The sequence below is a fragment of the Myxine glutinosa genome, chromosome 9 (genome assembly GCF_964187855.1).
Source record: "Myxine glutinosa chromosome 9, kmMyxGlut1.1, whole genome shotgun sequence".
Taxonomy (NCBI): Eukaryota; Metazoa; Chordata; class Myxini; order Myxiniformes; family Myxinidae; genus Myxine; species Myxine glutinosa.
In genome coordinates, this window is record NC_136269.1 from 52,290,917 (window position 1) to 52,315,757 (window position 24,841).

General features: G+C 43.7%; 1 protein-coding gene across 1 annotated transcript in view; it reads right to left on the reverse strand.

The window, feature by feature from the left end:
• The window catches only part of LOC137435402 (uncharacterized), a 63,706-nt gene extending 41,629 nt beyond the window's left edge, over positions 1 to 22,077 (reverse strand). Inside the window, exons 1-2 of the mRNA XM_078784337.1 lie at positions 22,054 to 22,077; positions 16,750 to 18,719 (exon numbers count right to left, since the gene is read on the reverse strand). Of these exons, the coding sequence (XP_078640463.1) occupies positions 17,361 to 18,695 (1,335 nt within the window). The 5' untranslated portion in view covers positions 18,696 to 18,719; positions 22,054 to 22,077 and the 3' untranslated portion in view covers positions 16,750 to 17,360. The remainder of the gene's footprint in view (positions 1 to 16,749; positions 18,720 to 22,053) is intronic.
• Between the last annotated feature and the right edge of the window lie 2,764 nt (positions 22,078 to 24,841).

A 24,841-nucleotide genomic window follows, 5' to 3' on the forward strand; every position in this document is an offset into this window, starting at 1 on the left:
CATTGATGAGTGGCAGTGAATGGACCTTGTCCAATCTCTGGGAGTCGTCAACCTCAGAATGTGATGTATGCGTAAGTGAGTTATATGCTGCCCAAACAGGTACAGTATGGGGAACCTCATGGCTTACTTCATTCGCTGGTGAATCTTCGCATTGTGAACCTGGCGTATTCACTGTATTGTCACCATCACGATGGAAGTTGCGTATTAGCAACCAGGCGAGATCATCCACTTCAGACCTTGATAGCTCATATTAATTCCTCCCTGTCTTGAAATCACGATAGCATGGGCTGGTTGGAGGCTTAGGGCTGCCTGTTACGGTGCTCTGTATAAGAGGTAGAATTGTGCTGGGGACATCTTTCAAAGACCTCGCTGATTTGTTCTGTGTGGGTGTTACACACTCTGTCACAACACCAATGGTCTCTTCCATATATGGCTCTCTCTGGTAGACAGCCATTGCTGTTGCATGGAATGAATTTCGACCATCTGATGTGTCGACCTTGGCATCAACGTTATCGATTGAGAAACGGAGTCTTCGCTGTCTGTGAAGTCCTGGTGGTACATAGTTCCCATCGTGCTGCTGCATGTTCTCTTGTACACCTTCAGAGATTTGAGTTATACACTGTTTTACCCTTTCGTATGGAACTCCCAGTCCAGCGTGCGACAGAATATTTGCCAATTTGTGCTGGCTTCTCCATTCGTGATCACAATATAAGGAAATGCCTAACGTTATTGGAGTTTCCACTGTAGACCGAAAAGCAGCAGCGGGCGATTTGGGGTCGTACAATACTTGACGATTTGATTTGTGTGCTTGCAGTATTTGCTGAGAGATGACCATTGCTGACTGATTCAAATCATGTGTTCGGGCTTCAGTTTTTGCGGTGCACACGCCCTTCAAGATCCAGAGAATCATGCTTTGAAGTTCATGTGGAACTGCATCTTCTGAGTTTTCCAGCTTTCCGTTGAAAACCCATGGGTCTTTCTTGGCCTGCTCGATCGATTTACGTAGCACCATGGAAGCCTCGAATATCTTTGTCATGTTAGCTTGTGGGTCAGGTCTGTGTAATGCTTCTCCAACAGCTGTGTCTTGTGCGGCTTTGGAATGTATCAGAGTAGGCTTATTCGGCAATAGTGTGAACTGAATGAGTTTGACGTTCTTCTCTATTTTCTGTCTCAACCATTTCCGTGCTGTTTGGGCATTTGAATAAGTTGAGCTGTATTCAATATTGTGTTGTTTCAACTTTGATACATAGTCCTTTTCTGCCTCGTCGATGGGGATGATTTCTCCTCGCTCGATACGCTCCTGTATTTCAGCAAAGAACTCGATTTCGGCTGCTATATAGCGAACAGTTTCACTATCATTGGTGTTGTCACTGGTCATGCTGGGAGGGGTCTTTGTGGTCACGGTGTCTCCAGTACGTTTACGCTTCAGACGTTGCCACTGATCAGTTATACACTGCTTGTGATACACAATGTCCTGTGACAATGCATCATTGTCAGTTATTACATAAGCATAATTCACTTTCCACTCTGGGTTGTTTGATTGTTGCACGATATCATGTATCTGAGTTCCAATATTTCTTGACCGGCATGCATGCAAAGCACCTTGAATTTTGCCTTGGCAGAAAAAGCACTTGCTTTTATCGCAGTTTGTAGATTTCGATCGGGTGTACTTTCCTGAGACAGACATTTCCTGAGATTCTCCATGGTGCGATGAGGTAGTTGGTCTCCCTACGGTTCTGTGAAGAAGCCTAACATCGGATGCTGCACAGGCTCGGTTATACCGCTCTTCATCACGTTTGATATGTTCTTTATTGGTGCTTGTCGCATAGCATGTTCTGTGCCACACAACGTGCTTGTCACTTAGGTCACTTGCTGTCAAGTTCATTAGTTTTTCACTGAGTGTAACGAACACCTTGTTTCCAAAACGTGCTCTCAAACGGACCGCTGTCAAGAATTTGTCGTACGTTGAATGTTCCTCAGATTGTGGTGGTTCTTTCACTTGCTCTTGTTTGGAGGTCTGACACTTTGGAGGCATAGTGTATAGTTTATTTCTGTGCGTGCCTTTTTCTCATCAGGTTCTTCAGTCTGTGCCATGATTTATCTGCAAGTAGAGAAGAAACGCATATTTATAATCAACAACTTTCATGTGAAAGACACAACATATACGTATATTGCCGGTCTACATATGTAGGATCAGGCACACGAGTGACCGTAGCAATGTGGATACATCATGTTTGTCAAGATGTTAGTTCTCTATTATAGTGTCTTCAACTGAATACACTGTGCCTGAAAATATGAAATTGTCATTATTTATTGAAGTTTGGAAAAAATTATAAATGCTGACAAAATTGTCATTTATGGCACCTATATTTTGTACAATATGACAAATATCTGTTTTTCTTTTCACTTTTTCACATCATACATTATTTCAATGGATTTGTTGTACCTTAAAACATACATAACGATATATTGTGCAGGTCTCTATGATAAATATTACCGAAGATATGACGATTATTCCATTTTGGTCACTCGGTGGTGGCCATCTTGGATTTTTGTCATTAGCGCTGCTTGGAAAAACTGGAAACAGCTTATTTTCAGTGCAATGTGTTCTAAGGTAGTGAATTAACACACGTTTCCAGATTCTATATGAAAAATTGACCATTGTATGAATTGCTACATAACCGCATACACTATAGATGTGCATTACCGATTTATAAGCATTTTGCCGATTCATTTGTGTACACAATTTCCACCACTTACTGAATTTGGTATAACGTATCTACATGGACAAATATACAGCATGGGTAGCTTTGTATGGTATCAAATTGACCGAAAAGACATACTGCACACATAGAGTACCACCATAAGGCCTTATCCTAGCTGTTCATTCTTCAAGCCACCGAAAACTTCAAAATTTTGTCAAAATTCCGTTTCAGTTTAGGTTCTAGTCCCCCATCATTTTGTTCATAACCCCAAAAGTATATGACCGATTTATATGTTTGATACACCGGTTCCGGTTCCTCGGGCGAGTGAAGCGTACTTCGAGCTCTCCACGGCATCGAAGTTTAAGTGTTTTCCCATTCTTGTCTTTGTCAAATTTCCACTGGTTATTTTGCTGTGTACGTGTTATTGTGCGTTTCTGGTTGGTATTGGTTTGTAATTCGTACAAACTTGTGTGTAGTTAATCGTTTTCTGGGTCGTACCTCGTGCGTGGCCTGGTAACTTGGGGCTTCCCTCCCCCCCGTCGGTGTTTTGTCGATTTGGGTTCTTTCCTTCACTGCATTGCTCGTTTCTTTTATATTATTTTCTCCCCCTCACCTCATCTCCCTAGACAAAGAATTCTATATTGATTCTTTCTCTCCTCCCGGACACGTGCTTGTCGCTCTCCTCCTCATCTCGACTTGTGGGCGCCCCCTATATCTCGTTTTTCTTCCGCCTCTGCTCCTTCTTTCTCAAATCCACGTTCTCGCTTGGAGACTTTTCCCAGATTGTTTTTCATTGTTTTCATGGTTCTGTTTGGATATTGTTGGAATATGTTTAAACCGCAGCCGTGATGCAGAGGTGACAGTAAGGGAGGCATTAAAAGAGAGGCTGAGTAGGGTAGCGGATGATGTGGTTGAGCTTGAACGGGGTTGGATGTCAATGAAAGCTAGTCTGTTGGGAGCCGTTGGTGAGGTATGTGGATGGACAAAAGGACCACCGAGGCACTCGGAAACATGGTGGTGGGATGATGAAGTTGGAAAGAGGATTGACGAGAAGCGGAAGAAGTTCAAGGAGTGGCAGAAGGCAAAGGGTACGGGAGCAGAAACAGCAGAGCATGAAAGTTATAAGGCAGCCAGGAAGGCTGCAAAGAAAGAGGTAGCAAAGGCGCAGGAGGCATGTAGGAAAATGTTCGGAGAACGCTTGGATTTGGAAGAGGGTCAGAAAGCAGTATTCAGGATTCCAAAGCAGATAGCGAAAGAGAGGTGTGATGTGATGGGGGTGAGTTGCTTGAAGGATGAAGTGGGACAAATCGTTGTCGACCCAGATGGAATTAAAGGAAGATGGAAAAGATATATGGAAATGCTGTTGAATACAGAGAATGAATGGGATGGCAACATAGAGAGTAACCCAGTTTTAGGACCGGCAGAGAAGATAACTGAGAAGGAAGTTGAGGAAGCGATAAAAGCAATAAAGAGTGGAAAAGCGGGAGGGCCGACAGGAGTTGTGGGAGATATGTTGAAGGCAGCAGGAAGTTGGGGTGTGAAGAGAATGACAGAGATCTGTAATCTGGTGGTGAAAGAAGGCCGCATTCCAGTGGATTGGGAACTGAGTACCCTCGTCCCTCTATACAAGGGGAAAGGTGACCCTCTGGAGTGCGGCTCGTACCGAGCGATAAAGTTATTGGAGCATGGAATGAAGGTATTGGAAAGGGTGTTGGAGAGGAGGATAAGGAAGAAAGTGAAGATCGACGAAATGCAGTTTGGATTTATGCCAGGAAGAGGAACGACAGATGCGCTTTTCATTGTGAGGCAGTTGCAGGAGAAGTACATGGAGAAGAGGAAGAAGTTGTTTTTTGGGTTTGTTGATCTGGAGAAAGCATTCGATAGGGTTCCACGCAAAGTATTGACATGGGCATTGAGGAAGTTAGGAGTGGAGGAATGGTTGATCAGAGTAGTGATGGCAATGTACAAAAGAGCGCGCACAGCTGTAAGGACGAAGGACGGGAACAGTGGTGAGTTTGAGGTGAAGGTGGGAGTGCATCAGGGGTCGGTACTAAGTCCGATACTATTTGTAGCTGTGATGGAGGTGCTGGCTCAGAACGTAAAGGAGGGTTTACCGTGGGAGTTGTTGTATGCAGATGATCTGGTGTTGATTGCGGAAAGTATGGATGGACTGAAGGAAAAGATGAACAAGTGGAAGGAATGTATGGAGACAAAAGGTCTGAAGGTGAATATCGGAAAGACGAAGGTGATGGCAAGTGGTAAAGCATGTGGTGAGGTGGAAAGAACTGGGAAGTGGCCGTGTGCTGTGTGCAGGAAGGGTGTCGGAGTGAACTCCATTCAATGTACAATGTGCGCTGCATGGGTTCATCAAAAATGTAGTGGTCTGAGAGGGTCATTTACCAGTGTGGCAGCTACATTCAAATGTAAGGTGTGCACAGAGGGAGCTGCAGATGGAGGAAATGTTGAGTTGGATCTTGGAGATGGCGTGAAGCTGGAAGGTGTGAAAACATTTTGCTACCTCGGAGACATGCTGAATGGAGAAGGTGGATCAGACTCGGCAACGGTTGCTCGAGTGAGATGTGCATGGAAGAAGTTTCAGGAACTGAGTGGCATGCTGATGAGGAGGAGAGTGTCGCTGAAGCTGAAGGGAAAGGTGTATGCTGCATGTGTAAGAAGTGTTATGATTTATGGGAGCGAGACATGGGTAATGAACGTAGAGCAGCAACGAAGGCTGGAAAGGGTGGAAATGCGAATGGTTCGATGGATGTGCGGAGTATCGTTGAGAGAGAGGAAGACAAATGATGAATTGTGAAAGATGATGGGAATATTGCCTGTGATTGATGCTGTGAAGAGGAACAGGTTGAGATGGTTTGGTCATGTGTTGAGGAAGGATGAAAGTGACTGGTTGAGAAGAGTGATGGAAATGAATGTAGAAGGAAGCAGAGGACGGGGAAGACCGAGAAAGACTTGGCTAAAGATGGTGGAAGAAGAAATGCGGGCAAGGGGGTTAACAAGGAGAGATGCAGAAAATAGGGCAAAATGGAGATCGTCATGGGGGCCGCAAGGCTAACCCCCGCTCTAGCAGGGAAAATGGCCTTAAAATGCATGTTGTATACACCAAAATCATCCCCATTTATTACCCTTCAAAATAAGATCACATAATCAAGAAATGTATACCATTAATAAACTCTCAGTGAAGCAAAACTAAGGCTACCCCCTTAATTTTGATGGAAACAAAAATGTCCAAAAATGTGTATTAATATTTATGTCGGTTGCTAACATTAAATTAGGAAGGATACTGGAGCTTGTCTGAATCATGAAAACAAGAAATAAACCAAAGAATTATTGCAATAATTAAACAAAACAGATTGTTGTTGTTGCAGGCCATAAAATGACATTTAATACTCTCAAACAATCCTTATTTAACAAGTATGATTCGAAGGCGAGATACTTCCGCCCTGCCATGAGGAACAACTATGTTATAATAAACTGTTATAATGTAATTATAAGGCTTACATGGCTTTACAGTAGTAAAATTATTAATCTTGTAACTGTAAAGTATATTATGGAGCAAATTTAACACTCCTATACTAAACTGATATAATGTAACTAAAAGACTTACATAGCCTTACAATAGAATATTAAATAAATGCAACTATAAGGCTTACCTAGCCTTACAATATTATATTAATCTCGATTATGTAACAAACAATTTTCTAATAAACTGATATCCAAAGGTTGACGGTCATGTACTTGATTTGACAGTGATTGTAACTAAATATTACACAATACCATAGTAACTTGATTCCCACACATTTAAACTTTATATGTTTAGCTAAGAAGATAAATACATGAAACAAAAGTACTGCCATTATAGAGCTGACTTAGCTTTACACTAGTATATTTTAAACTCGATTATGAAATCGACATGTTATTTGCTTAGCTTTGATTATGTGGTATGACACATCAGATTAAAACCAAATTTCACAACCAGGGGTTAGAAAAATGGGCGTGGTCAAAAAGTCCATGGGGGGGTATCTTGAGAACCAAACCACCTTCAGAGGCCATTTTTGCCCGCAAAGCGGGGGTTGGCCTTTTTCGGGTACCGTGGTTGTTGTTTTTTTTGTTGGTCCCCTTTTTGAAGCAATGTTTTACGGCCGGATGCCCTTCCTGCCACCAACCCTTTTTGTCGCCTTTTACGACAAACAGGGAATTACCAGTGAACTGGTACTCAATTAGCCGACCTCGGAAGGATGACAGGCTGACTCAACCCCGTTGGCGTTAATTCAGCGATCGACCGGGATTCAAACCCAGGATCCGAACCCAGGATCCTAGGATCCGAAGCTGGCACCCTAGTCGCTAGCCCAACACCAGGCACCCAGGGTTACATTAAAATAGCAAATAAACCTAATAGTGATGGGGGTGCATGTGGACCCCCCTCCAGCCCATGGCATACCACTTCCTGACTATCTGGGCAGCTCTCATCAAGGTCAAAGCATCATATCACGATCAGAATCGCATTTGCTTGCAGATAACAGTTTATCCTTCACTCTTGTGTTATTCAATCTTGTTGCAGATACACCAAGCTTTTCAAGGTTCCAGAAATACACCTCGAGTTCAGACAGTCTGAACACTCTATTGCTATAATATAATCATTAAATTCTCCGATGTATGAAATTAGCTCTGCCAAGGAATAGAGTCAACACTTATGTTTTGACCTTCACTGCTTGATCCACGTTGCCATTCAAAGGATCTTTCATTATGTGTACAGTGTTGTATAACATTTATCGTGGTACACATCACATCAATTGCAGTGGTATCACCCTGTGATAGTTTTCTTAACAATTTCCTGTCTTGTTTTCACCCCTGTCTGTTTGTCCATTTGTCTGTCTGTCCGGTTGTGAACAAAATATCTCAAAAAGTTGTGCATGCATTTGGACAAAATTTGGCAAAGATGTAGCATATGTGACAAGGACTAAATGATTAGATTTTGGTGAAGATCCGGATTCAGCTACTATAATTATTTAAGTGATTCTTCACCATTGGGAGATAGGATATCTCAAAAAGTTGTGGACGGATTTGGACGAAACTTGGTGGACCGGTTGGGTGTCTGACAAGGACGATTTGATTTTGGTGAAGATCTGAATAGGGATTCGGATATAAGAATTATTTATTTTTTAAGTGATTCTTCACCATTGGGAGATAGGGCCAAAAACGATACAAAGCAGGATATTTCAAAAAGTTGTGGACAGATGATTTTGATTAAATGCGATTCTGTATTGCGATTTTCTGGTCTACTCTGGGATACAAAACGTAAACTGTTCAGCTGGCGGAGGTATGCTCTCTACTGAGTGCCGTTCTAGTATTTGCAATGAGACGCATATTTCTGTCAAAGGAAAAGGTTGATGCCTAATGATTGACATGAGTCTGTGGCTTTATCACAGAAAATGTACAAATTCTCTGATGCCTGTGCATCACCTGTACTTTGGCCTGTTACAATACTCATTCCAAGTTTATTTTCGCAGATTTAGCCAAGGTGTCTTTTCTTGCTTTTATCTTCTATGTCGAGTTGTATCTGCCTCTTGCTGCACTTCTTAAAGCAAGCTCCATGCCACGTTTTGTTTCTCCATAGGGTTTGTTCAATTTGAGATCTATCATTTATTGATGTGTCAATCGTAATATAAAGGGTAAGGCATCCAGTGTCTCAAGGGTTCTCAAATTAACAGCCAGAGATGTGTCCAGTGTCAGTTTTGTGCTTCCTCCCTTTATCTGGATCAAGTAGGGCACTTCCATCATCCCTCTTGCACAGAACAGAGCCCAATCAGTTTGTACTGGTGTTTTAGGAGCAGTACCTTCACAATGCCATGGTTGGCTTGTGAAGGGGACCTGATAAATACATCTGCAGTGGACTTGCCATCGTTGCCGAGTACAGCAATCTGGAAATAAGAATTACAAAATATTGATAACTAGCCGAAACCCATGAAACATCCACGGAAGGGAGGATGTGGTGTATGGATAGAGTGTACCATTATGGATGGCATAGGGGATTTGCTTGTCCGACTAAGAGTTAGGAAGAAAGATGAGAATGAAGAGTGCGTATATGAACAACGATCGCCGACACCGGCACAAATGCATGCTCTGGATTGTCCACTCAGCGGACGGCTTGCTTCGCCTTCGCCCAGCAGACGCCAATACGATGGCGTCGTATCGGCAGTTAATCGGATGCTTTTGGGCCCCAACGTCGGCTAATTCCGATTTTTCGAGTATGGCTGTAGGTGATAAACAGAGCGTGGTTCGTAGATCGTAAATCCATTAGTGCCGTGGGCATCGGGTCACTGGGTGCGGCGTAAAAGGGATAACAAAGTCGAGTCTACGCTATTATTATATAGATACTAAAAATACACTTTGAATAATATAAAATGAAATAAAATCAAAATTGAAAAACAAAAAACCATCTCTGACCTTGATACTACAACAATTGTAGGTTTCATTACTCCCAAGTAACTACAATTTTGGCCCCAAATATCCTGCAAAACCAAATAGGTGTGTTTAACAAAATTATTTCGTTACTGCACATATTTCTAATATAAATGATCTGAAACCGTTACAATAAATATAGTCTTTCACATAAGCATATATCAGTGGTATTGTGCGCAGTTTCGACGGGCCCCTTATTTGGGGTGACTAGAAATAGGGTTCAGGTGCCAAAAACTGCTGCATCCTTTTTTCTTTCCCCTCGTTTTAAGGCAGTATGAGTTATGTCTGTGAAAAATTTCATAATTTCTGTCAGAAGTGAACAATCTGCCCATTTTTGTCACCTATCTGCTCCATGAGGGGGATTGAAGGTTATACAGTCTGATGAATGGGAAAGAGAAAAGGAAAGCCTTTCAGAGCTAAGAGGTACTAATATAACAGAACATATTTGGAAAGATGCATGGCATTTGGGTAATTCCACGGTAACGGAAGGACATTCCGACACCATTTTTCATCTTTCAAACACATATATCACAAAGACTTTATTTGTTAAAATCAATCAAATACCATAATTATGTGAGAACACATAAAACCTCTCAATTCCACCATAAAATTGATCACTGTTATCCTTTGTTTGCATATTATGCATATTTATGAGGTCGGTAACGGAAGGACGCCAAAACGGACATGGGTTTTTCAACCAATGCATATTTTTTCAAACTCTGTGAAGTTTCCATGCCAATGTTGTTTTAAAGTTACTTAATACAATCTCTGATGTTTTGTGAATATTCTGCCACATTCCACTTGACAAATTGACATTTGGTTGATTCAAAACAAAGGCAAACATTAATTAAGATTCGGTAACGGAAGGACGGCAACGGAAGGACAATTGAAAGGCTCGAAACTGCTTTGTATTGCTGTACAAAGCTGCAAATGCTTTGTATTGCTGTACAAAGAGTGAAATTCTGGTCACTATACGATACAAATAATTGCTGGAAAGTGCAATGCAATGCAAATAACTAGAAGTGCAATGTAACATATATGACCAAAAACTAATCTTGTACACAAATAAAACATATCATTGTACACAAATTAAATTATTTCATGTAAGTTACAATTAAATTAGACTTTAACTGAACATGACCAATACAACTTGACTTTACCTGGCAAACAGAACATTTTACTAAAATCAAACAAATGCCAGAACTTTGATAAAATAAGGTAGGGCCTATTTGAATTAATTTATATAAATAATTGGCCCTACATATAAGCCCATATAGTTAATCACATGCATACATTGTAAAATGAAATATGACATAAAATATCAATACTCACATGAGATGTCAAATCCAATAACTGGCTGTAAAAGTTGTGATAGTTGCTGTTTACTGCTTCAACAAAGTTGTAGTTACACTGAATGATGAATTTCAAGTGAAGCACTGACCACACATATTATATGTGAGCCTGAGGAAAACTCTCACTCATTAACATTATAATACGAAGCAAGCTTAATGTATCAAAAGGTAGGTTTGCGGTACAACCATGTGAGTAGAGAGAACTCCACGTTCCGGTCAGAATGCTCTGGTCGTCTTCAGGAGAATGAAGAAAGAACAACTTGTAAACTAAATTTATATAAGACTTCGAAGTGCCTGTAAACAAGTATTGAAGTATGAATAGTGTGAAGTTTAGAGTTAATTAGGTGGAATGACAAGGACAATGAGTAATTCAGTTAGAGGAACCTGTGAATTAACACCAATCATGACATACAATGGAAACACGATGACAATAGAACCAGGATGTGTATCCACAAAAGGGGGGCAACTTGGAAGAAAGATAGGTAGGAGTGTCAAAGTTTTGAAAAACAGATAGAAAGGAGGGAGGGAACAACAAAGTAGTTAACAGGGTGTGAAGAGTGAAAAAGGAAAAAAAAATCAATAGCCTATCTGTCCTTCCGTTGCCAATTTTTGTCCTTCCATTACCACCTTATGGTAATGGAAGGACAAGTCTTAATTAGTTATAATTAATAGGAGAAAGGGCAAAAAGTGACGCGAGTGGTATAATATTGTAGGCCTACCCAAACTTGCTGTGCATTGGTATTGCCATTGTTTTTCTCCTGCAAGTTTTGAAAATATATTAAAAATATGTACTTTTATGGTAACGGAAGGACATTTCAGAGGGGAAAATATCCGAAGCCAATGAAGTGTAACAAATACAGCAAAGAACAAAAAAATGTTACAGATATCCTTTAAACAATCTAAATACTTAATACAATAAAAAATAACATTCCTTTTCATTATTTATTACACACAGGGTGCAGTTAATTTTCTTATAATTTTCCCCCATTTTTTGGAAAAAATATGACATTTACATAATCACCGATTTAATGCGTGAAAAAAATAAAAATTTGTATTTTGACTTTAAAACAGTAAAATATAGACTTTCAGCTTTCATTAGAGACCAAATTTGTTTGATTCTGATGTATTTGAAATTTTCACCCCCATGTCCACTTTTGCGTGGAATTGCCCATTTCTCAAATAAATGAAAAGGTGATGGGGGGATTTATTTAATTTTTATTTTAACAAAAAGTAATAATGACACGTTAAGCGCTGTCTGTAGATTGTGAAAACTGAGCCTGAAGCATGGGAATCTGTGGAAAGAGTCGTCGACGACTCCCACATGCTCAAGACTCGGCACTCACAACCTCCATTTCTGGCTCTCACCGCACAGTGCCTCACCACCCTCAGCTTTGCATAGGTTTGCACAGCTCAACAAGAGCAACGGCTGTGCCTACCAGCAAAGCTGAGGGAAACGGGCCGGCGGAGGAAAGTGCTGCATTTTGACAGGGATGCTTATTTACAATATAAACCTAGACAAATGGGGATTAAACAAGGATCACTCAAACAAGTTGCTCTGATCTCCAATGAATTCCCCTTATTTACACACATTTAATCACTTCTGCTCTGATCCAAGTCATTGTCAGATGGGTAAGGAAAAGTTGCACATTGCATACTTAGGCCTGTGGTCAGTTCAATGAAGCACAAAATAAACTTCAGATGCTTGTAAACAGACAGACAGCATTGAAAAACCAGACTGAGCAAACGCAAAAGAAAAACTCCTCTTGTGGATAAATCACTACCACCCCTTCAAAAACATCCAAAAAACATCCAATGAAGAAATAAAATAAAAATGAAAAAAATAGTTGCTAGTTTCAACAAAACTATTGGTGTGCATTTGCAGCAGAGGAGAACAAAAACAGGGGCAATAACCCTGGTGCTCACCTGGTAGAATAAACAGTATACTGCACTGACTAAAGATACCTATATTTTGGGGTGAACTCGTACCTGTGTCTGAAAGAAGCGATTCAGTTTGGCACTTTAAAATATGAAATAGGCAAAGTTTAGAAACTAATCAAAACCATTAGTGTTACCCTTTAGAACTCTAGACTTACACTTTAGAACCCTTCAGAATTAATCATGGTGGGTCAGAAATGATGTTTTTTCATTTTCGACGGATAGAAGGACATAGCCAAATATTGAAGCGGCTTCACAGCTTAAAAATAATCAAATAACCAATGAAGGAAAGTTAGGATTTGTTGTGTAGCTTCAGACGAGACATGGATACTGTTGAAACAAGAAAGGCACTCGGTAGAGCGCATACCTCTGCCAGAATGAACAGTTTACGTTATGTATCCACCGATAGGCCGGATCTGGATTCAGACCCGAGCCAGAATCTAATTGGCTTGCTCGTCACCCAACCAACTCATCCATCTAATTTTGTCATAACTCGTCCACAACTTTTTGAAATATTGCGATATATATCGTTTTTGGTCCGAGCTCTCAATGGTGAAGAATTACCAAGGAAATTTTTTTCAGCTTTTATCCAGATAGTCACTAAAATCGAATCAATTCCTCTTTTTCACATACAACCTGCCCACCAAGTTTACTCTGGATCCATCCATAACTGAAAATGATCTTGACCTCCTTTGTGTACCTGCGTTGCAATCGTACTGACCCAAAAGGGTCTCGTAGCAACCAGGAAATTTGGCAGGCTACCCTCTATTATGTTCCATGGTAGCCCAGCAGACATCCAATCCCACCTGCCCCCACCCCCTCCACCCCCAAATAATAATACTGCACGCAAGAATGTACTTTTAAACTACAAGCTACGATTTGAGTGTCAGAATATTCACAGAAAAACATAACTGACCGGGGTAGTTTGATCAGACCTGCATCGATATTCTTATGGCAAACGGAAACCAAATTTTTGTTCCAACCAAATCGATTATTGGCTTTCCAACAGTACCAGTTTTATTATTCTACGACAGCACAGAACCTCAAAGCTCGAGGTGCTTCCGTAACGCATGCACGCACTCTTTGGCAATAGATTTGACCTCATTTGTTAAAATGGATTCTTGTTAACATTTTGCAGGTCTGCTCAATCTCGATTCTCACTCATCCATAACATAGTAAAGTAGAACGTCTGAGGAAAAGCGTCGTCATGGATCCTTCATGGCCTGGTCATATCATCTTTGCTCATTTCGTTGAAGTCGAATAAATTATGGATAAATAGAAAATGCATTGAAAGAGAAAGTGCACAACAAATCAAACCGTCAACATCCCGTCTCCCACATGACACCCAGAACTTGTGTTTAGATTGCAATCAGCATGGCCTCATCCTAAACCTAAACAAGAAAATCACAATACAGAATCACATTTAATCAAAATCACCCTTCCACAACTTTTTGAGATATCCTGTCGTGTATCGCTTTTAGTCCCATCTCCGCATGGTGAAGAATCACTGGAAAACAATTCTACTAGCCGGATCCGGATCTTCACCAAAATTGAATTGATTATTCCTTGTCACACACAAATCCTGTCCACCAAGTTTCATCCAAATCCGTCCATAACTTTTTGAGATATCCTGCTATATGTTTGTTTTAGCTATATGTTTGCTGCTTCACTCAATGGCGAAGAATCACTTTAAAATTTTAAAAATAATTCTCATATCCAAATCAATATTCAGATCTTCACCAAAATCGAATCGATTCTTTCTGGTCACACACACAACCTGTCGACAAAGCAACCTCCAAATCTGTCCACAACCTTTTGAGATATTGTGCTATGTGTTGTTTTTGGCCCCATCTCCCAATGGTGAAGAATCACTTAAAAAATTCTACCAGCTAGATCCGAATCCAGATCTTCACCAAAATCTAATAATTTCGTCCTTGTCACTTACCCAACCTCTCCACCAAATTTCGTCCGAATCCACCCACAACCTTTTGAGATATCTTGTTCACAGACAGACAGGAGTGAAAACATAAGCCTCCATCCACCTTCGGTGGCAGAGGTAATTAGAGTCAGCAGCAATTACAACCAGCATAAATAAATAAATACCAAAAAAGGTAGAAAACAAAAATGGCCTACCATCACTTGACATGGTCGAAAGGAAAGCAAAAGCTAATTGACATTTGAAAGCAACACAAATAAGCACAAACGAACAGGCCACCATGCAAGACGTACGCACGCGCATGCTTTGGACACACGGGCCTGAGACATCAATCGCAGATCGTGGAAGACAAGAAGGTAAGTGCAAACAGAGAAGGTTACATTAAGGAGCACCTATCACTGTTTGCACTTTTCCCCTGGCCCTCGATGCAGCACAACTCCAGCTAATGGCTTGAAATGCAAGCACCACGTGATGGTGCTGCGGATAAGTGAACAAAACAGGGCCGCAAAATAATTAGTCCTCCAGTTGTCATAGTCATGCAAATTCCAACAGTAACTTTGTAAATATCTAATGAAACTGCAACCTGAAAGAATGAGAAAAAGATTGTAAAAACCTTTCAGAATACATGGATGTGCGTGTGTAAAGCTTTTCCTTTTATTTTTGTACAATTCCATACCGTTGGGCCAATTGCCCCAAAACTTGTCACATTATATTGGTCAAAGTCACATAAAAAAATTGAAATTCTTAAGTTGATGTTAAAACAAGCAAACAAAAAAACCTGGCCAATCAGCATCCCCTCAGCAGGCAGAGGGGCGGAGCTGGGCTTGCCAGGTATCGAAACAATTGCATTTAAGTATTTATATTCTGCATGCATGAATGGAAATTAATATACATAAAGTGTCCAGTCACCAAGGAACTACACGGAGTGCAAATAGTCACACGATCCTGTACCTCAGCCATTTGGCCCACCATGGCCGTGGTGCACTCCCTGGTTAATTTGTAATACAGCTTCAAACATAAATCCTTATTGATGGTTTACTCAAGTCAAAATAACACAATCTTCAACGAGTGGCCCAACTTGTACACTGTGCACCAAAATTCAATAACCAATAACAAGCTGAAATGAGGTCCAAATAAACTTAAATGGTGGCTGGGAGATTCACACCCAAAAATCTTAAGGGAGTTAGTAAAAGAAAATACACAACACCAGAGTAGGCGAGGTAATGCCGACACCCTGAACAGATTTGTGCCCTGATTGCCGGTGGGAAGGCAAAGACAAACCAAACCACCCGGAGTAATTCTTGTCAGGAGATGAGACTGCTGGAATCCATAGCAGCGAGTGTGAGCCGCTACCTATGTTGCAGTGCCCCCTGGTGGCACTACATCACACCGTAGTTGATATGGGTTCTATGATGCCCACACTCTCCTCTACTCTACTCTACTCCTCCACCCCTCTCCCCCCTCCTCCCCCTTCCCTCATCCCCTCTCCTCTCCTCACTCCCCCACTCTTCATATTCCCGTGACGAAGCGACTTTGCGTTACCCGGCAACATCGGGTACCTTTACTAGTCTATACATATATATATATAAAACACAGTGTGTGTGTGTGTGTGTGTGTGTGTGTGTGTGTGTGTGTGTGTGTGTGTGTGTGTGTGTGTATATGTGTGTGTAATGTTACCGATAGACTCCTAAACGGAGAGGCTCACGTACTTAATATTTGGCACAGACATGGCTATTGAGCCTGGGCTGGTAAGACCATGGTCGACCTAAAAATTGATTTCATAATATTTTTAAACCATATTTTTACCTCAGCGCATTTCAGCGAGGATTATTATGCACGGAATCTGCCCGGTCGCAGAGCAGCGCGCTGATTCGCTCAGAGCGATCACGTGATGTTCCTTGCCGCCATTAACTCAGTTACGCATTCGCACGTATTTCAGAGCGAAAAGCAATTGCCTTTTTTCACATTTCAGCGACGAACATTGCCATTCACACCACATATAGTCAGGTTCACTATGTAATTTCGTTGGAATTTTTGGGGGATTTGGAAAACTATATATTTTTGGAAACTATATTGTATAGTCAGTCAGAAAACCAATGTTGCTATTTGCACAGACTCCTGTATGGCGGCCATCTTGGATTTTCAAAATTGCCGCCGTAGAACTAATTTTTCTCAATATCTCAGCTTCTAAATAACAGAGCTTTGATTCCAATGGCTAAACATACATTTTCAAGGGCCCCGAATCCAATGGTAACAAGTTCGATAAGCTAGACATGACCATAGAGCTATGTGGCGGCCATCTTGGATTTTTCAAACTGGCCGCCGTAAAACTGATGTAACTCACCTTCTAAAGAGCACAGAGCTTTGATTCATCATTGAGTAAAGTCATCATCATCCTTATCATCGCTTTTGTTCATCACATCTTGAGTCCTCATCATTTTGGCACTGGATGTCACACTGACAAAGGTCTGTACAAGCCACGTTGTTTGTTCTGCAGGAACATCTAGATGAAGAACAGTCTGTTTTGCACTGACATCTAACCATTTGAATGATGGCCTTGGGGGCTGGAGGCTCCTCAGTTGTGGTTGGTTTCACTTGTCCATCCGTGTCTTTGTAAAAGCCGTTTTGCAGGGGATTCAGCTGAGGATCCTGTTGAGCAATGCTTGCCTGACCCCACACTCTGGCTTGGATATGGACTCTAAGGATGTGCTGCTTGAGAGCTCCAAGAGTAGGAGGAAGCCTGTCACTTTCTGCCATGTGTTTGCAAAAGAGATACCATCGTAGTTCGGGCATGCTGTCGATGTGGATGCCATTTGGAGAGTAAGCAGCGCATACAAAGTTAGCTAGTGTGGACAACATGTCCTCCGGCACTTCAGTTGCATCTGAAAGCATTCGCACGGTGTCTATGACATCTTCACTTGCTTTGAGGTAGACATGCAGCCAGGATTGCTTTGCCTATTCGAGAGAACCTCCCAGTGTTGTCTGACCTACTGCTGCTTCACTGCTTGGTTTGTACTTCACCTGTCTGTTGGATTTGAATCCATACATGATGTTCTGACTCACAGTGAGTGTTGATCTGTCAACAACACTGGTCCTCTTCTCAGTTTCCAGCTTGTCGACAGGCCCTACCATTACCCAGCGGATCATGGTGTATAGTTCAGCCGGAACATCGTTGATATCGCTGGACACCTGTATGGTATTTGCTTCCTGGTCCTTCTTAATGAATTCTGCGATGCTCTTCCGTATCACTTGTGCTGCTTTGTAGATTGTCTTCATGTTGTTCTCGTCATCGCCATCACTTGTGATTGCAGAATGAACCATGCTTTCCTCACATGCATCTGGACAGTAGAGGATGGCCGATTTTCTTCGGTCTTTTTGGAGAACAGATGTCACGCTTGGCAACTCAGTGACGATTCTTTCTTTCAGCCACTTTCTATTGAATGTAGGTACATGCTTTTCCAAGTGTTCTGCGCCAATCATATTGACATAAGTGGTTTCAATGTCATCCATGGAGAGATAAGCTTGGTTTTGTGTTTTGACATCTATCAGGTTGATCATCTCAATCAGACTTGCCCGTTGCAGCAATAGTTCTTTGTCTGCGCTGCTTCTGTTTGCGCTAGGTCTGTCTCGGACTACATGGAACACATGTCTTCTCCAACAAGATTTGTGGTACCGAAGGTCAATTGCGTGTGCATCACCTGGTGAGATACATGTGTTGAATCGTGTTTTCAATAATGCATCTTGGGACTTCTCTACAGCCTCTCTAAGCTCTTGACCAGCATTTTCAGTCCTAACCTGGTAGAGTAGTTGGCCATCATCTTTTTGGCAGAAGAAACACTGCTCTTTATCCAGTGGCACTGTACACGAGCGTGTGAACAGGGATGTTGCATCAGATGTTGATGAGCCTGGCTCGTCCATTTCTGTGCTTCCTCTCTTCTGTCCGCGTTTTTTTGCAGTATAGTGTCCAGTTGTTACTGCATGCGCATGGCGGTCTCTGGCACGTTGTATCTCGCTCTTGTTAGTTGCACTGGAGTAACAAGTGCGATGCCAAACTGCCTTCTCTGTAGAGAGTGTTTCTTTTGTGCTGTTTTGGAGTCGTTTATGGACTTGAACGTAGATGCCATCATGCAAACTGGCCCTTTCTTCTATTGTCTTCAATAAATGTTGGTAGGAATCTATTCTGGGGTTTAACACCAAGGATCCTTTCTTGACATCAGCCTTGCATAAAATGCACTGCTTACAGTTCGTGGACTCCTGGGCTTGCCCCGCCCCTTCACCATCTTGTTGCATCTCACTCAATGTGACATGTAGAACCTGCAAAGACAGCAAAGCAAAGGGAACCGTCACCGATATATACAACCACCACCACAGACATATTGATGTATAATAGGCTACAATACACTACCACCATCACCACAATATCAGGTATATTGCTCAGTATATAAATAATACAAAAACACACGCTGTAAACTAATTATTTTCCTCAGCTGTACCCTGGGGATCAAACTTATTACTTTAGTAGCTTGTCCACCCATAAACAGATTTTAAGTTCTCATGAACATTAGGAGTATCTGTGTGTTATTTGGCAGTATGCCACAAAGGCCCACAAAGGGCAAAACACTCGCAGTAGAATAGTATTTCTCATTACAGTCAACACAGTCAGGTTCAGCATGTCCAGATTTTAGATTTCGTTGGATTGTTTTTGGGATTTAGAAAAATCAAAGCTCCGTCTTATTAAGAAGAGATCCTGAGAAACATCAATTTTACGGCGGCCAGTTTGAAAAATCCAAGATGGCCACCACATAGGAGCTCTATGGTCATGTCTAGCTTATCGAACTTGTTACCATTGGATTCGGGGCCCTTGAAAATGTATGTTTAGCCGTTAGAATCAAAGCTCTATGTTATTTAGAAGCTGAGATATTGAGAAAAATTAGTTCTACGGCGGCAATTTTGAAAATCCAAGATGGCCGCCATACAGGAGTCTGTGCAAATAGCAACATTGGTTTTCTGACTGACTATACAATATAGTTTCCAAAAATATAGCTTTCCAAATCCCCCAAAAAATCCAACGAAACTTTAAATCTGGACATACTGAACCTGACTAATAGGTTTTTTTCCCTTTCATCTTTAGATCCATATTTTTTGCCATAACGTAGCGCATTATGGTTCTCTCGAGCTCGAGTTAGCCAATCACCTGGGAGCAGGAGGCCACATTGGCCACGCCCATGACACGACGCAGAGTTGCAATCGATCGCTCAGAGCGATCAAGTGATGTTCCTTGGCGCGCGATTGCGTTTTTTCACATTTCAGCGAGGAACATTGCCATTCACACCACATAGGTTTTTTTTTCTTTCATCTTTAGATCCATATTTTTTTTCAGCGATGAATATTATACACGGAATCTGAATCGGTGGCAGAGCAGCGGCGCGCTGATTCGACGATTCGCGCGCCCTCCCCCCTCCCGTTTATACACGGAATGCCGGGTACTTCCCCCCCCCTCTCTTCTCTCCTCCCCCCCTCTCTTCTCTCCTCCCCCCCCTCTCCTCTCCTCCCCCCCCCTCTCCTCTCCTCCCCCCCCCTCTCCTCTCCTCCCCCCCCTCTCCTCTCCTCCCCCCCCCCTCTCCTCTCCTCCCCCCCCCTCTCCTCTCCTCCCCCCCCCTCTCCTCTCCTCCCCCCCCCCTCCTCTCCTCCCCCCCCCTCCTCTCCTCCCCCCCCCCTCTCCTCTCCTCTCCTCCCCCCCCCTCTCCTCTCCTCTCCTCCCCCCCCCTCTCCTCTCCTCTCCTCCCCCCCCTCTCCTCTCCTCCCCCCCCCTCTTCTCTCCTCCCCCCCCCTCTTCTCTCCTCCCCCCTCCCTCTTCTCTCCTCCCCCCTCCCTCTTCTCTCCTCCCCCCCCTCCTCTCCTCTCCTCCCCCCCCTCCTCTCCCCCCCCTCCTCTCCCCCCCCCTCTCCTCTCCTCCCCCCCTTCTCTCCTCTCCTCCCCCCCCCTCCTCTCCTCTCCCCCCCCCTCCTCTCCTCTCCTCCCCCCCCTCCTCTCCTCTCCTCTCCTCTTCTCTCCTCCCCCCCTCTTCTCTCCTCCCCCCCCTCTTCTCTCCTCCCCCCCCTCCTCTCCTCCCCCCCCTCTTCTCTCCTCCCCTCCCCCCCCCTCCTCTCCTTCTCTCCTCCCCCCCCTCTCCTCGCCTCCCCCCCCTCTCCTCTCCTCGCCTCCCCCCCCCTCTCCTCCCCCCCCCCCTCTTCTCTCCTCCCCTCCCCCTCTCCTCTCCTCTTCTCTTCTCCCCTCCCCCCCCTCCTCCCCTCCCCCCCGTTCCCCTCCCCCGCCCTGCAATGCCGGGTACTTCTGCTAGTATTGATATAAATGTGAACGTCTGTTTGTTCAGTTGTGTCTCATGGACAGCGTGACTTAGAGAGGAAAGAGAGAGTCCAGGGGGAGGGGGTGAATTTTCATGTCAAAAAAATGGGTGTATCAGATTTAGACAAGGGGCGTGGCTTCCTCCGACTATAAAAAGTCCACTAAACTAAACTGCATGACTAACTATTTTCCAGGCAACGCCGGGTAACTCTGCTAGCATTACATAAATGCAGCAATCAAACCAAGGAAAGGAAATATCAATATAAATAGAATCACTGCGGCACTTTAAATTTGTTTTAATACGATGATGAGAAAGAGGAAAAAGGGAAAGAAAAAAAAAGACAAGATTAAAAGTTCTCCTGTTCACTCACATATTACATTCAGCGAACACGAGAACCACGTGCTGGAGAGAAATACTTTACAGAAAGTAATAACGCCCTGGGGGCGACAACGGCACAAAGTACCGCGTCATGAGCGAAAGAGAATCGCCCGAGGGGCGTTTACATCGCATAAAAGTTTGGTGATCGGAGGAAAAAAAAAAGAACAGACACGAACAATAAAGCAAAACAAAAGAAAGGAAACACGATAAACATCCTTGGAGATACCGCCCGCAGGAGGCAATGGCAACATGTTGCAACTTGACCAAGTTATAGCCCATTAGTTTACGAGGGCAGCGCCCACTTTGGGAGAAACACGCGGCGCTCCTCGCATTGTTCTGGAGAATCCCATCTCACCACGAGGAGATCGACACACGGAATTTCAAAAACCACCGTTTACTTCCAAGTTTACGTTCACCAAGGAGCACGGCAGTGCAGGAACCGGGGTTATCCATAAGAAAGAGCGAACACATGGCGGCCTAGCTCCACACGACACGCCTGACGGCTCCAAGTCCAAGGCCACAAACATAACCGAGCTAAAGTTCACGACCCTCGCGTACCCCACTTACCTCAGACGAATTGCCCAAGTAACAAGTATCAACACCTATTGCCAGCTTCCTGTAGGTAGTTGTCAACACGTTCGGGTTAAACCGTTCAAATTAAACATAGCCGATAGGAAACGTCTTCGGTTCATGGAAAAGACGAATGAGAGACAGACAGGAAACTAGTTGACGATGGCGTCATAGGAAAAAAAAGAAAAAGAAAAAAAAGAGACTACTTTAAGGTAGTGTTTGACTTGCGGAAACACCGTTTGAGTGAAAAAGTCCGGGTAAGATATGCTGTGCAGACGGTTTGTACCTGAGCGAATGGCGAAGAAAGAACTATACGAGAACAAAGGAAAGCGAAGCGATCTAACGGAGTCCCACCTGCGCATGGCGCGTCCAAAAATGGCGCGAACCGTTGCATCACGTGATCCTCCCCAATCCACTCCCAAGCATGAAATGAAGTCGAAGAAAATGACAAAGCCCTCTTTCTACACAATTTTAATGACTCATTTCAAATTTTCAAACCTCAAAAAAAATCACATACACCGCAAGTATTCGTCGACACTGAAACAAACGATAGGTTAACGGATGTGCGTCGCTTTCGCTTATACACCTCTCAAAATGTTCATGCTTCATTGCCTTGAAAATAAATACAAATCCTGTCAGAAAATATTTTTTATCCGTGAAAGAAGATGAATTATGTTAGTTATGTGATAGAAAGAGCTAGATGCAAGGATAAGTTTTTTCTAATTCGAGTTTGTACATCTCAGCTCGGCGCGATCGCACCCACGATAAGCAAACGTGATTGGCTTCAAATGGCTTCGTTTCCAAAACAGAAAAAGGGCGAAAACATGTTGTTTTTGCTAAGTTTTAATTACTGTCCTTTATCTAATAATAATATTAGAGCTTGTTTACCTCATGTATTTAATCCACACCTCGCTTGATCACTCCCTCTCCCACCCAAAATCCCTCGCACACTCGGGTCGCCCGGAAACCCTTGTAGTTGTCTTATATAATTTAATAATAAATAATCGTTGGTCGAAATTACACAAGCATCTTTAACGGCCACAATTATTCCCACTTTATTGTGGAGTTTGCAGGCCCAAGTCTTTCACGAACCGGTTGGCTAGTCCTGATGGTAGACTAGAGCAGCAATTTATAATTTGTTCAGGGTGCCGGAGATAGCTCGCCCACTCTTCGCGAAGGACACCGTGGGATCGTTATAACGTCCAACAACTAATGTCCAGATTTTTGCGCCCATATTGATGCCTCGCCCTGCCTGTGAAACACCGGGATGGTAGTTTACTGTTTACAGCTGGGTCGGGTTTCGAACCCAGGATAGACAGCTTTGGGTCGAGTGTGCACGATGCATATCTCTAGGCCATTCTGGCAGCCTCTAAATTACACAAGTTGCTTCTAAAGTTTTTCAAGTACATTACCATGATAGAAATTCAGTGACATCGGATAGGTAGGTCATCCACGTTGGCACCTGGAGCTAATAACTCACTTATTGATGACAGCTGTTGGCCATCTGGGATTACAGATATAAAATGGCAAGGCACTTTTGTTGTTTTTTTTTCATATTGATTTTTTCATACTACAACAACCTCTATCTGCTCGTTACAGAGTGTGGCTGCGGCCGAAGCAGTTTTTTGGCAAGGGCTAAACTGGGTGGTTTGTCGTTGCTTTCCCACCATTTCACCTGCAATAAGAGCTCCCTCCGCACATGGTAATTGTTGTTGTCGTTGGGGTCGATTTTTGAAATGTGCACACATTGGTCGGACAGCTGCCAGACCCCACCCCCATTTGTTGCTTGACTCCACCCACCATGGCACTCAGACAAAATAATATAGTCGCCATCTTGATTTTCTGGTGGGCCTAATACATCAGGCCTGTAGGCCTCTGCTGATTATACACTGCCCTGGTTTGTTGTGTCAGATTTTCATTGGCTTTGTTTGGGTCGAGTGTTACGCTGAGGGACACCGTAAAATCTAATCAATGTCAAAGAAAAAATTATTAGTAAGGTTTAATCAAGCTCGCCAGCAGGAAAGGCAGACAACTCCCTCAAAAAATAGCGTGGACATCACTGATCGCTATACTAACTGGATAGGGTGCCTAACGTTAATTGGACGGACGGTCCTGAAGCCACCGGAAGCACTCCATCCACCATATTCCTTCTCACACAACACAGAAAATCCAATTTGCATCAAAACAAATACTTACTTCAAGGTGCATATTTCCGACAAAAATTATACCTTTGAAGGAGCTGTGTGCTCCAACTCGAATCGAAAGAATGGACGCGACAAAAAGCTGGAATTCGTCCGAGTTTCTTTATTCCATCAAATCAACTCGGGTAAACTAAACAGCCCGTTTATCGGGCAGCATTATATACAAGCACTCGAATATCTCATGCCGGAGCGTTTGCCCTTAAAAGGCGCGACTGGGCGTGTCCGGGAGACCTGGGCATGTCCAGGCATGCCCGGGAACGGCGAGACTGGTTGTCGCGGGAAGGGCCGGGCGAGCCCGGGAAAGGCGAGTCAGGGCATGCCCGGGAAAGGCGAGACTAAGCGTCTCCGGGCGGTCTGGGCGAGCCCGGCACAGCGATCGCTCCGTGGTTGTGTCCTCGGCAGGTGTAAGGCGATTGTGTATGTTCAGCGGCAACCGCTACACACGCCCCCCCAGGATCGACTTGGCACGGGGGCAAACCGTCGGGCGGTCTCCTGGAGGTCCAAGCGCTGGCGAGCTGCAGACCAGGGACTGGTAGCGTCGGGCACGAATTCACCCGGGACGCGTAGTGGCTGGCCGTAGACCAGCTCGGCGGTGGACGCCCGGAGGTCCTCCTTGGGGGCCGTGCGGAGGCCCAAAAGGACCCACGGTAGCCGGTCGGTCCAGCCGCCGTCCTGAAGGCCGGCCATGAGCGTGGCCTTCATGGAACGGTGGAACCGCTCGCACAACCCGTTGGCTTGGGGGTGGTAGGCCGTGGTACGGTGGAGCCTGACCCCCAGGTTGCGGGCGACCGCGCCCCACAGCTCGGAGGTGAACTGCGGCCCGTGGTCCGAAGAGATGTCCGCCGGTGCGCCGAAACGGGCGACCCAGGTGGCGATGAAAGCCTGCGCCACGTCGGCGGTGGTGGTGGAGACGAGGGGAATGGCCTCCGGCCACCTGGTGG